The following is a 14863-nucleotide window of genomic DNA, read 5'->3' on the forward strand; positions in this document are numbered from 1 at the left end:
CTGCAGCATTGCTTATTACATTCAGGTGTATGTGTTTGGTAGTAATCCGCGTAAATTAGCTAACCCAGGCGCACGCTGGCATGCGGTATCTGTAGGGGTGGTTTGAGATGGCGGTTGGCGGCCGCCTGTTTTGTGTCCGAAATGAACGGTGCTTTAGTCGATCGTGCGGTAGTAGCACCGCTCATTTTTGGTGCACACCCCCGTGTACGCCCATATTTACGCCCATTTTCCCTCATTATTTCGGACGCTCCCCTCATCACGCCCCTATGCCGCCCCCAATGCCCGTACACTCGCGTACAGGTTTTTTCGCACGTAGAGACCCGTCCGTAAGCGTTGTGTAGTGTTCGCGCCTGCGCATTAGCGAATGTACGCATGCGCAGATCATTAAAAACCCCGGGACGTGCGCGTACGGCCCGGCCGCTCCAACCAGAATAAGGCCCATTGTCTCTAATGCAGGGATGGGGAACCATTGGTCCTTGAGCTGTTGTTGAACTACACATCCCAGCCTGCCCTGCAACAGATTTAGCATGGCCAAATAGCAAAACTGTAGCAGGGCATGCTGGGAAGTGTAGTTCAACAACAAAGGTTCCCCATCCCCGTTCTATTGAATACAAAGCTTCAATAGTTCAGTTTGTTTAGGCAAGCTTTTAAAATTACTGTAGCAAATGAAGAAAAGTCAACAGACTATTATGAGATAAGGATCTGACTAAAAAGTAGAGAATCTGACTTGATCATTAAATCAATTATTTGCTTTATAAGTAGTTTAAATAACAAGGCATTAAATTACCAAAGTTGGCTGCAAATACCATATGAATAAACATATTGAGTGAGCAAAGCTATTTTCCAATATTTACTAACTACACAGAAGGCACTGGTGCTGTTCATTGTTATCCTCAAAAGGAAAGCCACCCTGCTGTGTCATACTGACAACAGTGATTTTTATTTTTTGGATCATATATAAAATTGTAGACTTTTGGGTATAGATTGTGTGGCCTTATCATGTGTATGGAGTCCTAAGCTGTCTTGTGCTTCAGATTTGCTATTTATAGTTGTCTTATGCTAAAGGCATAATAGAGGTGGCAGTGAAATTGCAATTACAAATCATTGACAAGAGGGCCAGGAACAATAAGTTGTGCACCTAATCTGGTAAATGATATCCTCATTACAGTAATCAGGGATTTAAAAAATGACATAAACAACGGTTTCTATGGTTATCCTGCGCCAAATGCTTGGAGGTGCACACTAAATGACTCAATGTAACTCCCATAATTGCTATATATCCCTTTTGTAAAGATAATAAAAATAAACACATATGATTGTGTCCTTAGATTACATAATACTGCACCTTTTCCTGTATACTGTCAATGCACTGACATTTCTTTTGTAGTTTAGAACACAAACAGTAACAAGAACTGTAGTATGTATAAACATTAAATGTTTCATAATTCTAAGACATCTAGATTACTGACTTCAGGTTCCATTCTCCTTGATTATTAGGGGTAAATTTACTTTAAGATGGGAGTTCTACTGAAGATGAGATGTCGCTCATAGAAACCGAGCAGATTCTACTTATTTATTTAACACTTTCTAGAGCTGTTGTGAAACTGCAAGTCCCATCATGCCTTGCAACAGTTTTGCTATTAGGGAATGCTAAAACTATGGCAAGGCATGCTGGGATGTTTAGTTTTACAACAGCTGGAGGGCCAGTTTGGCCATTCCTGTTCTAGAAGATAATACATAGGATCTGATTGGTTGGTATGAGCAACATCAAATCCTTAATACCATCTTAGTAAATGTACCCCTCGGAGCAATCCATATAGGTATGACTTGTTTAACAAAATATAATTTTTTTTTTTAAATAATAATAATTAAACAATGGGATGCCAAATATATTGGCACCGACTCTATAGCTATGGGTTTCATAGTTGGCCTTCAAATTTGCCCCTAGAATCTTACACACAGAACATTTCCGCCCACACGCACAGCAGTATACAGTATGTTGCAAACACATATGTCCCAATTTTGCCCATTGACCATTTGTGTGCAAACACATTTGCTAATGCAACTGCTAAAACAACATCCCGTATTGTTTACTAAGAAAAATGTTTGTTTAAACATGAACACAAAGGCATTATTATATGCCTGCAACACAAAGAAACACTAATCTGTTTCATTGGAGCATTCACAGGTAGCCAATCACAAACAGTTTACTAACATCATGTTAGTTTGTTACTTTATTTACCCCGTTTAACTTTTGCTCTGTACGACCCAGTGGAAATATCTGGTGCCTAAAAAATAAATCCTAATAAAAAATACTCATCATCATCGTCATACACTTTTGAACTTGCCCCTGACAACCTGCAAATAAAGCAGCTTTCTAAGGTGTATAAGCATCTTTTTTCCCAAGTTACATCTGTTCACAATGGCGGGACACGCCCGTCCTGTGCTAACCTACATTCGAATATCTACATCTCATCTCTCTATCAGGGGTATTTAATATGGGATTCCGACTGTCGCAAACGTCCCGAACTCGACAGTCAGAATTCTAAGTAGCTCGACAGTTGGAATTCTAAGTTCAGATTGTCGGAAAGTCCGTGGAACTGTGAAAATAGGCGCGGATTGTAAAAAAAAAAGGCTGTGAATTCGACAATACGCTGCCGTTTCCGACAAAACAGATCCGACTTTAAAAAAACGTCAGATCTGACTGCCTTCAATGATGTCGGTAACGGCAGCATTAAATAGGTGAGTGCTGCTATTTTTACCGGCAAAAATAGTGACACAGATTGAATACCCCCCTATGTGTGCATTTCCTTTTCTGGGCAGTGCATATTCAAAAGACATACATCAACCCAGCATATACCGCTTTTACATCGCATTGCCGTGCTGAACCCAGGATCCTGAGCCCATTTTTTTTACCTGGGTTCGGCAATTTCACACTATCACTTTCACCCGAGTCACTAATTATACAAAGGGTGACCCAGGTCAAATTGCCAGGTTGGTAGACCCGGGATATAAGGTTTGGTGCTTTCACACCGCGCCTCGACCCGAGTTGACCAGGCAGCAACCCTTCAATACCCCGGGTTTGAGGTACGGTGTAAAAGGGATATTGATTGGAACTCTAGGGGAGAACTATGCCCTAAGAAATGCTATGCAGGATATCTTGGTGCAGCAGTGTATTAAATAGAGTGTATTGATGTGATACTGTACATAGAAGATTTATCAAAGGTTTTAGAGCAACACATCTGAGAGATTTCAAGTGCCAACCAATTTGCTCCTGTCATTTTTAAATACGGTCTGTTAAATGACACAAGCTGATTGGTCAGCTCCATATCTCACTCCACTTTTCTCTGAAAGCATTGATAAATCTCCAGCATAATGTGTCCAGGATGGGCCCATTGTGCAAAGGATCCCGAAAAACCTGTGTGATTTCAGTCAAAGGGAACTGCATGAGGATGTCTGGTGACAAAACCGGTGTTAGATTAAAAAATGGAAGGGTCCAGACCCTGGACCGGCTCCCTCCAGCAAACTTTACCATTCAGGAGCTTGTAGTGCTCATCCTCATTCATCTCCAACCTGGGGGTGTCCATTCCAGTGGGGTTCCTTTGACATCTGTCACCTGGGAGATCGGGAGGGAGAGATTACAGCCTCTCCGTATGGCCCATACAGTTCTGGTTACTACCCAATCTGCCATCCATACAAGTAGGCTGTTATCTCTTACTCCCCGCCTCCCCGATGACAGCTGTCACATACATCCAGCTGTACACCCCCCTCCCCCCCCCCCCACACACACACACACCAATCTGCTCAATGGGGAAGAGCATTACAAGCTCCAGAATGGTAAAGTTTTCTAGATGCTGCCGGTCCAGTCTGGTGTTCAGAGGTCTGGACCGTACTGTTTTTTACCTAATACCAACTGAACCTTTACATAAGGCTGGGGCCACACATAGTAGTAAAGTGGATCGCATTCAGCATGACCCGCTTGGCCGGAAGGAGGCAATGTGGGGGTCACACACAGCTTTGTGGCCGCATTCTGCAGAACAGGATCCAGCACATCTGCACTGTACATTGAAATGTATATGTTCGCCTTGAAATCTGGTCATCCCGCCGTCCTGTCCAAAAGCTGAACGGGATCCACTTGACCGCTATGTCTGGCCCCAACCTAAGGCTAGTGCCATACATAAATGGTGCTATGAGGTAAATTTGCTGAGTGATATTTTTGTTGTCACTTGTTACAAATATTAAATGGTGCTCCAGCCAATCACCTAACTCCTTTTTCAAACACATGACAAATGGCAGCTGATTGGCTGGAGCCCCATTTAACATTTGTAAGGATGGTAAATCTGCCCCTATGCGTAACAATGCAAGCAGCGGAAAACGGAGCATCATGTTGGCTATGGCAGTGGTGTTACCATAACCAGGAGACATTTCTCCATGGACTGCTTTTTAATACAAGCTGCAGAAGCAGGAAAGGGTGAACGACGTCACTTGTTACAGTTATTCTATTGATTTGTTTTGGTCAAAAACTTCAAGCAGAGGCTGCAATAAATCCCTGCTTATACCTGGATCAGTAAACAATAGCACCCAAGCAGCACCAGGGATGGGCTCTCCTTGTGTTTACTGTGCAGTGTAGGTGTGCACACACTACACACACACACTGCTGTCTCCTCAGTGGGGATATGTCAGTGTATTACACAGCAGCACAGCTGGGAGGGATGGAGAAGCAGCAGCACCAGGGTGACACAATAGGAGACAGTAACAGCATCGCACAGAACACACTCACCTAGTGCTACATTACCAGTGACACACACACACAGGGTCATAAAGCCCACAGCTTGTGGCACAGACCCATGCCAGGGCACAGTCCTTCATGGCAGGCACACACACGTGTGGTACATGCTCTGCAGCACGTACACATATACTACCAGCACAAGTCCTCCATTCACATCACGTTACTTAGCCCTATGGGCTGTCTCTTACCTCTCCTCCCCCTCCCGTGGCTGTTGTTGCTGCCCCTCATTGTGCCAGTGCTGGGGTCCGGGTGTCAGCAGAGCGGCGCTGCCAGCTGCATGCCAGCGAGCGGTGTGTGCGCGCCCGAGCCTGCCATGTGCGTGTGCCAGTCAGTAACACAACACCCGGGCACCAGAGGAATGTAGGAGTGTGTGTGATGATCCCTCCCAGTGCCCGGCTATAGGACAGTATGACAGAGGGGGAGGAGGAGGTGGAGCGCACAGTCCTGTGTTTACATACACAGACTGGGAGGCTCGCCTGGCACTGCCATGTGAGTAACCCCTGCCCTGCCGGAGGGGGAGAGGAGGGCATGCACTCAATCCAATGGCATGGCAGCACTCACTCATCTGCAGGCATCAGTAACAGGACCACAGGACAGAGACATTTGGCAGCCAGGGAACACTCTGTTGGGTCATGTTTGGGATTTGTAGTTCCATGACAGCTTGCTGAGCTATAGCTTACATTGTTGTGATGTACAGACTGGTTGTCGCTTTTTTACAGTCTGTTTTATTGTGTTATAAATATAAGTTATTTTTGAACCCACAGGGCACTTGGGGAGTGATTCACGTTAATTCGCATTTAAGTTCGTTCGACCCCGTTCTGATGTTTTGGGGAATGCGCATGCGCAATTATGTGCATACAACTTTGGTATCACAGTCGCTGAAGCAATCGCACAAATCCGGGCAGGGAGGATGTGGACAGAGGGCAAGTGCACTGCGTTTCCTGGGTATGCCCAGAAAAATGGTGGGTGTGCCCAGAAAAATTCAGGTATGGAGAATCCTACACAAGGCGAGCGATTGCCATCAGCACCCAACCCGATCTGGGTCATAGTCAAAGCAAATAAAAGGCATTATAAACTGACTTTCGATGTTGTGGGGAATGCGCATGCACGATTATGCGCAGCCTCCCTGTGATTACGATCATGTGCAGCCTCCCTGTGCGAACAACTTTGGTATCACGGTCATTGAAGCACTCGCACACATCATTCGCACACATTTCCCAAAACATCGGAACCGGTCGAAAGCCAGTCTATACTGTCTTTTATTTGCTTTGGCTATGACCAAGATCGAGCTGGGCGCTGACATCAGTAGCCCGCCCGCTGCAGGCTTCTCCACATCTGCATTTTTCTGGGCACACCCACTGTCTGCCTCGTCCTCCGATTCCTTACTCCCTTAAGTGTGTACATACTCATCCTCAAAGAGTATTAATTTGTCCCCGCTGGAATACACAATCCCAGGTCCCTCTGTACTTTCTTGAGGCAAATGCTGTTCTTCCTAAAGGAATTTATCATCTTCTACACATTTTTTGGAAGTAACCTCCTACACCGACCACCGACCAGATTCCCGGCTGCACTAAGACTCTTTCTGAGTACATACTGGAGGGGGGACAACTTAGGTAATATAAAGCCAGTTTGTGCAAGGGCCTCCAAATTGCCTCTTTTTCCTGCCAGTATAGATATGAGCCACAATTGAATAGCAAAGAGAACGAAGGGCTCCATCCACAAGTCCCACATACTTAGCGGAATTGCTCCATTTTAGCACCTCCTTCAATTTCTCCAGCTGCTTTTGCAAAAGCATGTACTTATGTAATATCTGGGCGCACGATTTTTTTCATCGCATCGCATGCAATATAGTGGCATACAATTCATGCGATGCGATTTTTCATTGTAAAGATTTTTAGTGTATAGTCACCCATGGGTGATTTCATCCCCCCACTATCCAACTACGCATGGAGTTAATTTTATATAGTGTGGCGAGCCACTGAGCCCGAAGCGTGGCGAGCGCAGCGTGCCCCGTGAGGGTACAGAGAATACATGTAAAGTAATCCGCGTCCGCTCGCCACGCTTCGGGCTCGGTGGCTCGCTGCGCTCGCCACACTATATAATATCAGCTCCATGCGTAGTTGGATAGTGGGGGTATGAAATCACCCATGGTTGACTATACAATTAAAAATCGGGTCTTTACAATGAAAAATCGCATCGCATGCCTTAAGTAGTGGCATGCAATGAAAAAATCGGGCGCCCAGATAATACATAAGTACCCAAAAGCCTGATGAGACCTGACTCAAGCTGGCAGTGTCTGAACTGACTTCATGTGTGGCAAGATCGAAGGGTTGGAGAACCTTGCTCAACACAGAAATCATTCTCCACTGCGCTTGCATTCCCCCTCCTTTGCCTATGTCATAGGTGGATGTATAGGCTTGAATGGCCTTTTGCTTCTACTCCATCCTCTGAAGCACCTCATTACTATCTCTTGTTTCAGGTGATGGCAGGGCAGATTCAGGGCTTGTTGACACTCCAGTCTTCGACACAGAGTTGCTGAATGTCAAAAGTAGCCCGACAGCCACGGACAGCATCTCCTGCACGCCCCTGTCATTTTTCAAAAAATCCTGCACCACCAAATTTATTATGTGAGCAAAACATGGGATGTACTGGAATTTTCCCAGATGTAAGGCTTGCACAATATTGGTGGCGTTGTCAGATATCACAAATGCCAAGGAGAGTCTAAGCAGGGTAAGCCATTCTGCGATGATGTCCCTGAGTTTCTCAGCAGCGTGCCTCTTATGGAAACCAATGATACACAGCATAAAGTATATGAAAAATATGCAGCACTAAACATGTATTTAACTATGTATCGTTGGATTGACTTCACAAATTATTACCGTAGGTAAGACAGGGGCGGATCCAGGATAAAATGACAGGGGGGGCACCATGGTAAAAGAGGGTTTAGGTGGGGGAGGGGCGGTGTTAGTGGTGCCAGTGTACATGCTAAGAGAGCGGCAGAGAGAGGGTGGAAATGGGATTAAAAATAGGTCCTGGCATTTAAAGTACACAGGCCCACCATGGCGACAAAAGTGAAGGATGTAGTTGTGCGCGCGCGCCGAAGGTTCCGGAAAAGGGGTGTGGCCACTCAACAGGGGTGTGTCCTTGAGTGTAGTGTACAACACCATATACAACTTCTACACATTATGCAACAAAATACTAGACTCCATTATACTTGATGCCAAATGGAATGAGCCAAAATTCACATAATGCCACATGGATTGAGCCAAAATTCACAATGCCACACGGATTGAGCCAAAATTCAGATAATGCCACATGGATTGAGCCAAAATTCACATAATGCCACATGGATTGAGCCAAGATTCACATAATGCCACACAGATTGAGCCAAAATTCACGTAATGCCACACGAATTGAGCCAAAATTCACATAATGCCACATGAATTGAGCCAAAATTCACATAATGCCACACGGATTGAGCCAGAATTCACATAATGCCACAAAGATTAAGCCAAAATTCACAATACACTTCATAAACAGGGAAATTGTCCCCCAAAGGCGCGCATTAAATATTTACACCATAATGACCATTATTACCAAGTTACACGCCATTATGTCCATTATGTATTAAGCCAAGCACCATAATTCCTATAAAAAATTATGCTACATAAGTGCTGCTTATCTACATGCTCATTGCCAAGGGTTCCATGCTCATTGCCAGAGGTTAAATGCTCGTTGCCATGTGGGATTACATGTTCATTGCCAAGGGGGAATACATGCTCGTGGTAAATGGGGGACAGCCGCCACCAGGAAGAAGTGATAGCCACTGACAGTGGCAGAGCCTGGCTGTATTCAGAGCACTGCAGGTACCAGCTTTTTGAAATAATACCCCTTTCACACCAGAAAATGCATTCCTAGGTTGGCCCCTTTTACATCAGCCTAGTCCCTGCATTTTCTGGTGTGAGGGGGAGAGAAAACCACCCCTCCCCCCTTTAACCAGTTATCTTATTTAACTGGCTATATCTTCGGAACCAACTGATCCATTTACATGAGACAAGTATCATATTGAAGAACTTTTGAGTGGGCTTTGAATGATTTTGGTCCAGTGAAACTGGAACGTTTGGTTCCAGAGTAATCTGCCCTCAAAGAACATGAACAGCCATGAAATTACATTTCAAAAATAAAGAAATCGGTTTACATGCAATATCTCTGGAACTGATTGACCGATATGGACCAGCTTGATATCATATTGAAGGCCCAGCGATTTGGAATTGAATGAGATCAACCACAATCTTCTGTGATGCCAGGTCGGGAACTTGCAGCCATCGGAGCCAGGTGGGGGTCGGAATTGATGGGTCCCATATTATCCTATGGGAAAAAACGTTACAGCTTTGCCAGGCGATATCTCCGGTTCCCGGGGGGCTAGAGACACGGGGCTGGGCTCGTTGGAAAGCCCTGGTCCTCAGCTACAAAATAAAATGACAGGGGGGCACGTGCCCAGGTGCCCCCCCCCTGAATCTGCCACTGAGGTAAGATAAATATAATGATTTATTATACCATAATGGTTAGAGGTAATTCATATAAAAAAAACACTTAAAATAGCAAGAAGTAATATATAAAATACAATATAACATCACAATTATAAAAAGATGGTGGCTAGATCTCTGTCCTCAATGTCAGTTCCTATAATACCTGGATGTATATGGATCTGCTGTGTATTACCAAGGTGGGTATATTTATCATCTGCCTGTTGGAGTATTTCAAAGTTGGGGATCTTTGGCCAAGAATAAATTTTCCTTGAGGTAGGTATTGCTTGGAGTCCAAAAAGTCCCTTTGTAAATCCAAAGAAAGGTGTGGAGTGTGCCACTAATGGTAGATGTAATGAATTTTCGGTCCTTCCAGGTTGGTTCGGGCAGAGTATAGGGAGGTCAGAGTGCCACTGGAACTTGTAGTCCACTAACGCATTTCGCTCTGTGAGCTTTATCAAAGGTAAAAATGGATATTGGGAAGACTGGCCAATGGACTGGATAGAAGACTGGATACACAGCATAGCCTGCCTAAGAATGAGTTGGAGTTTGTGAGATGCTGCTACTGGTGCCACTGCTTTTGTTGCTGTGTAAGGGAACATACCTACCCAGTGGGTTGTCACAGTCATGTAGTTCTTAGTTTGCCCTGTTTCTCTTGTCCACATGTCCGTGATTATGTGGACAGTGGGTACAACAGCATTTTGGGGACACTAAGGACACTTTTCTTAGTGTCCCTGTCCAGTCTGGGAATCGCTTGCCTAGTGAAGTGGAATCTAGATGGGATTTGGTACCTGGGACACAGTACATCCATCAACTGTCTAAATCCCACTGCACTGATGGCGGAAACTGGGCGCACATCTAACACCAGAATACTTGTTATGGCCTCAGTAATCCGCTTTGCAACAGGGTAACTGCTGTCATCTTCCTCAGACTCCAAAGGACTGTTGGACAGGCAGTTACTTAGTAAAGGTTGAGTATCTCTTATCTGAAATGCTCGGGACCGCAAGCGTTTTAGACAAGGGATTTTTTCGAATTGTTTTTGCATATTCACCTGGTCCCCCGGCGGTCACCGTACATCCGTGGCAGCCTTTGGGTTAATCTTCAGAGGTATCCCCAGTCCCAAGGATGCATTTTATGGGAGCAAGGTGATGTCATGATGTCACCGGGCACATTGGTTTTCAGATATCCGGATAATGAATACTCAACCTGTAGTAGAAGTGGTCTTCCAGCATCCTCTCTGGGATGTCAGTTGGCTAAAAGCAGCAGTAGTGGCAGAAGATCCTCTGGAGGAATCCCAGATAGGGGAGGAGTCAGTCATGGCAGTGACATGACCTGCAGGACTACTTCTGATCCTGATTGAGGAGGTAATTGACAATGATGGAGTTGGTGGTGTGGATTGTAGGTGCTTGGATACAACAGAAAGAAGCGAATCAGGTGTCACTGGACTCTCTTAGCCAAAGTTTCTGAATTTGACAATGATTTATGATGAAAGCACTGCAGGTGATGTATAAGGGAGGATGTTTCTCAGTGGTTAGCATCCTTACCCCTACTTATTAGCATCCTTACCACTAGTTATTAGCATCCTTTCCCCTACTTATTAGCATCCTTACTCCCTGCACCCGCTCGCACTAAGCGGCTGCACATTAATATAAAAGTTTGTGCACGCGCAGTTGCCCAAAATCACTCCCCTGTGCAAGTTCACAGGGGAGCATAGCGACTAGAATAAGGGCCCAGGTCAGCCAGATCCATGCGATGCTTCATGGTCGTCCGTATTTGGCTGCCGGAAAACACGGCAGCCAAATACGAATCACTTCAACATTGGAAACTACAAATCCAGAGAAAACGGCATCTTTGTAATTTATCCGTATTCTCTGTTCATATTTTTGGGCCGAATATAACCGATCCCATTGGGAGCAAAACTCAGCTCTCCAAGTAAAACTTGTGTGAACACTCAACATTGTGTAAATGTACACAGTCAGCATTGTGTGCAAGGTGTCACCATGACACTGGGAGAAGCTGCTTAGTCAGCATTGTGTGAAGAGTAATGTGTGAAAGTTATTAGTCAGCATTTACTTATAGTCCAATAAAATATCTGTGGTGAACAACATCTAAACATGAAAATGAAGACACCGTCATATTGGGAGGACGGAGAAACGTGTCAAGTACACTTTCCCCGCCAGGCTTAGTGCCTGAGAATAAGGTCGGACCTTGCCATCCTGTCACTGTCCTTGCCAAAAAAGGAATTCCTCCTTAAAGGTGTCTTGGGACACGGGACTTATAGCTACACAAACGGAGTACAGTGAACGCCGGCATTTACCCATCAGGAGCAGAGGTAGATATACCAACAACGACTGTGGGCCTTATTCTAGTTCACTCTTTCTGACAAAATCCTTCTTAGGTAGACAAAACCATGTGCACTGCAGGGGGGCAGATGTAAAATGTGCAGAGAGAATTAGATTTGGGTGAGTTATTTTGTTTCTGTGCAGGGTAAATACTGGCTGCTTTATTTTTACACTGCAATATAGATCTCACCTTGAAGTAAAACCCCACCCAACTCTAATTCTCTCTGCACAAGTAACATCTGCCCCACCTGCAGTGCACATGGTTTTGTCCATCTAAGAAGGATTTTGTGAGAAAGAGTTAACTAGAATAAGGCCCTGTGAGACTTTATCCTCTGCAGCGTCTGCCCCCAGCTGTGTGTGTGCGGTCGGCTCCCTGACGCAGTGAGCTGGTCTTGATACTGCGGTCAGGTTGTGGAAACAAAAGCTAATACACACAATAAAGGTACCCTGCTGCATGGTTCTGCCGGATTGCTCCTACAATAAGCTATCGGAGGTTACAGCCACATTAAGGGCCTTATTTTGGTTCGTTCTTTCTGACAAAATCCTTCTTAGATGGGCAAAACCATGTGCACTGCAGGTGGGGCAGGTGTTACTTGTGCAGAGAGAATTAGATTTGGGTGGGGTTTTACTTCAAAGTGAGATCTATATTGCAGTGTAAAAATAAAGCAGTCAGTATTTTCCCTGCACAGAAAAAAAATTACTCACCCAAATCTAATTCTCTCTGCACATGTTACATCTGCCCCCCCTGCAGTGCACATGGTTTTGTCCATCTAAGAAGGATTTTGTCAGAAAGAATGAACCAAAATAAGGCCCTAAGTGAGGCTTAAAGCAACAGCACTACCGGTGTTATTCCACATTGAACTTCAATTCATTGCCCATTACCATCTCTCCATGTGTAGCCACAAAGCTACAGTTTAAGCGATTCTCTCTAATTAAAAACCGGTTTTACCTGGACTGTTTCCACCTTCACAAATTAAAGACAAAATTCTGAAGTACTATATTCTAGTGCAGTGGTTCCCAATCTTTTTTGAATCACGGCACCCTAGAGTATCAACATGTTTTCACGGCACCCCTAGGACCCCCAATAATTAAATAGATTGGGTTTATATGCGATTCCTAGGGTCAGTTATGTAGTAACGGGCAGGATTTGCTTCTGTTTGTACACATTCTATGATTGGCAGCCACCAGCACTGGTTTTGCCCATAAATAATTAACCATAAAAAATTTGAATTGGTCTTGGACCACCAACCCAGGGCACCCCTGCATGTGTCCCGAGGCACCCCAGGGAGCCACGGCACACAGTTTGGGAACCACTGTTCTAGTGGAAATGTTAATCTGAGAGACCATTAAACAGTTGGCCATTGGAGTATATGGTTAATAGGATTCACTGAAGTATACTAACAGTTGGCAGGAATTGGCAAAGTGTAACCGCCCCTTTTATACATTGGTATTAATTGGATTATTTAGGGATCTATACATTAATGTATATTTATACACTTTTTATTAATGTTTTTTTGTGTGTAATATATTATAAATAAATAATAATTTTATAACAGTTAAAGCCTGAGTGTTTCTTGCGCTCCCTAGATATTCATTTTCTTGTTTTTAGATGGAGCAATATTAAGGAATACAGAGAGCCTTAATTGAGAGCAGCAAGTAACACTTATCCACAATTATTGTTTGAGTAACAAATAATATCTTTATTTGTCTGTGCGCCCGATTATTTGGCTTATCTTCTTTTCTCCCCCTTTTTTTGTCCTAAAGCCGTGTGTTTAAATATATCATACGTGTTCTTGGGACATACTAGAGAGGAAAACTAAGAAGCCGGATTTTTGTGGTTTCTAAACATATTGTGATTGCTAAATACTTTGTTCAGAGTGTGTTAAATATTTCCTGAACACTGAAACTGGATAAGCGTATCACAAATTTTAATAAGTGATGTTAATAGGAACTTAAAAAGTAAAATAACTAATTAACAAGAATGCACATGGGTGACCTGGCTTTGCCGGGTCTATTAAGCGCTATGGAAATTAAACCCAGACTTGAGCTTTCAGTTCCATTTTGCAGAAATGTGTGAAAGATAATTTAAGTATATAAATAAATTAATCTACCTCTGCTGTCATCACTGCATATAAGATGTAGTTTTGTAACTACTATCAGCAAAATCTTTTACGGGCTTCTTTAACAGAAAAACAAGTCCCCAGAGCAATTGAGCAATGTTATAGGCTGAGAGCAGTAACCAGCAATTTACTGCATTGCCGGCCAATTACGGACCCTTTGGCGCATATGCAACCTGGGCTTCCAGGTGCAGATGCAACAAAATGGTTAATACATATATAATACATAATGTTGTTTACTTGTATTTCTTGGTTCATTTAGTTTAACTAGAGTAATTATTTTTGGACCTTATTCAGTGATGTATGTTACAGACAAAACCTATGCGCCTTTGTATGCAGCAACGGTTCTAATATATGTCAAAGCCGCAGAAGGCATCATAAGTAAAATTGCGTCTGCAATCATTTACACTTCAAAATCAAACTGGGTTTGCAGTGTAAGTGATTGCCGCTTTAAAAAAACTGGAGATTTACCTCTCACTTTCTGAATCTCTCATCCTATTAAATTTCACCCATGATGTAATTTACAGGGGATTATAATATAGTCAGTGTTTATTAAGTCACCAGCCCAATGTGTTTGCCTTTTTTTGTATCTGTAGCATTAGAACTTTGGCATTTTTTTTTTTTCATTTTGGCATTCAATTGGCATTTTTTATCATTTTGTAAATGTTTTGGTATTTTTGTCCATTTATTTTTTAAAGCATTCTCGTTGTTTGTATTTTTTGAATTTTATATCCTTGCTTCTCAATTTTTTTTTCAACATATCCATTTAACATCTATACATTATGACAGTAAAATATCTTTCACTTTTACACAATATTGACTTCTTTTCCCCCTGGTTCATATTTGTAAAGATTATTTCAAGTGATTACTTGAGAGCAAGCAACATAAAGTGAGAGAAAAATTGTCTATCAAGATTAATGCCTGTCATCTGTATTGGTTGTCCCTGTGACTTGATCATCAAGGGCAGCTGGACAGAATTTTTCTGGGCCCCTGGGTGAGCATTGGGTGTCTTAGTAGCCATGAGTATCCAATCAAGCCACCTTGCTTTGGTTTTGTCCAAATCAGTCTAACGTGTCTGAATGCATACTG

The 14863-nt window shown here is 43.5% G+C and overlaps 1 protein-coding gene across 3 annotated transcripts in view; it reads right to left on the reverse strand.

Annotated features, from left to right (window-relative positions):
• PFKFB4 (6-phosphofructo-2-kinase/fructose-2,6-biphosphatase 4) overlaps positions 1–5174 on the reverse strand; it is an 84611-nt gene extending 79437 nt beyond the window's left edge. The window contains exons 1-2 of one of the 3 annotated variants that reach the window (XM_083156330.1): positions 4978–5174; positions 3533–3616 (exon numbers count right to left, since the gene is read on the reverse strand). In XM_083156330.1, coding sequence (XP_083012456.1) covers positions 3533–3616; positions 4978–5017 — 124 coding nt within the window. In that variant the 5' untranslated portion in view covers positions 5018–5174. The remainder of the gene's footprint in view (positions 1–3532; positions 3617–4977) is intronic. The other 2 variants (XM_083156331.1, XM_083156334.1) reach the window with 2 other exon arrangements.
• Between the last annotated feature and the right edge of the window lie 9689 nt (positions 5175–14863).

This window comes from Crinia signifera, chromosome 8, assembly GCF_055691185.1.
Source record: "Crinia signifera chromosome 8, ASM5569118v1, whole genome shotgun sequence".
NCBI lineage: Eukaryota > Metazoa > Chordata > Amphibia > Anura > Myobatrachidae > Crinia > Crinia signifera.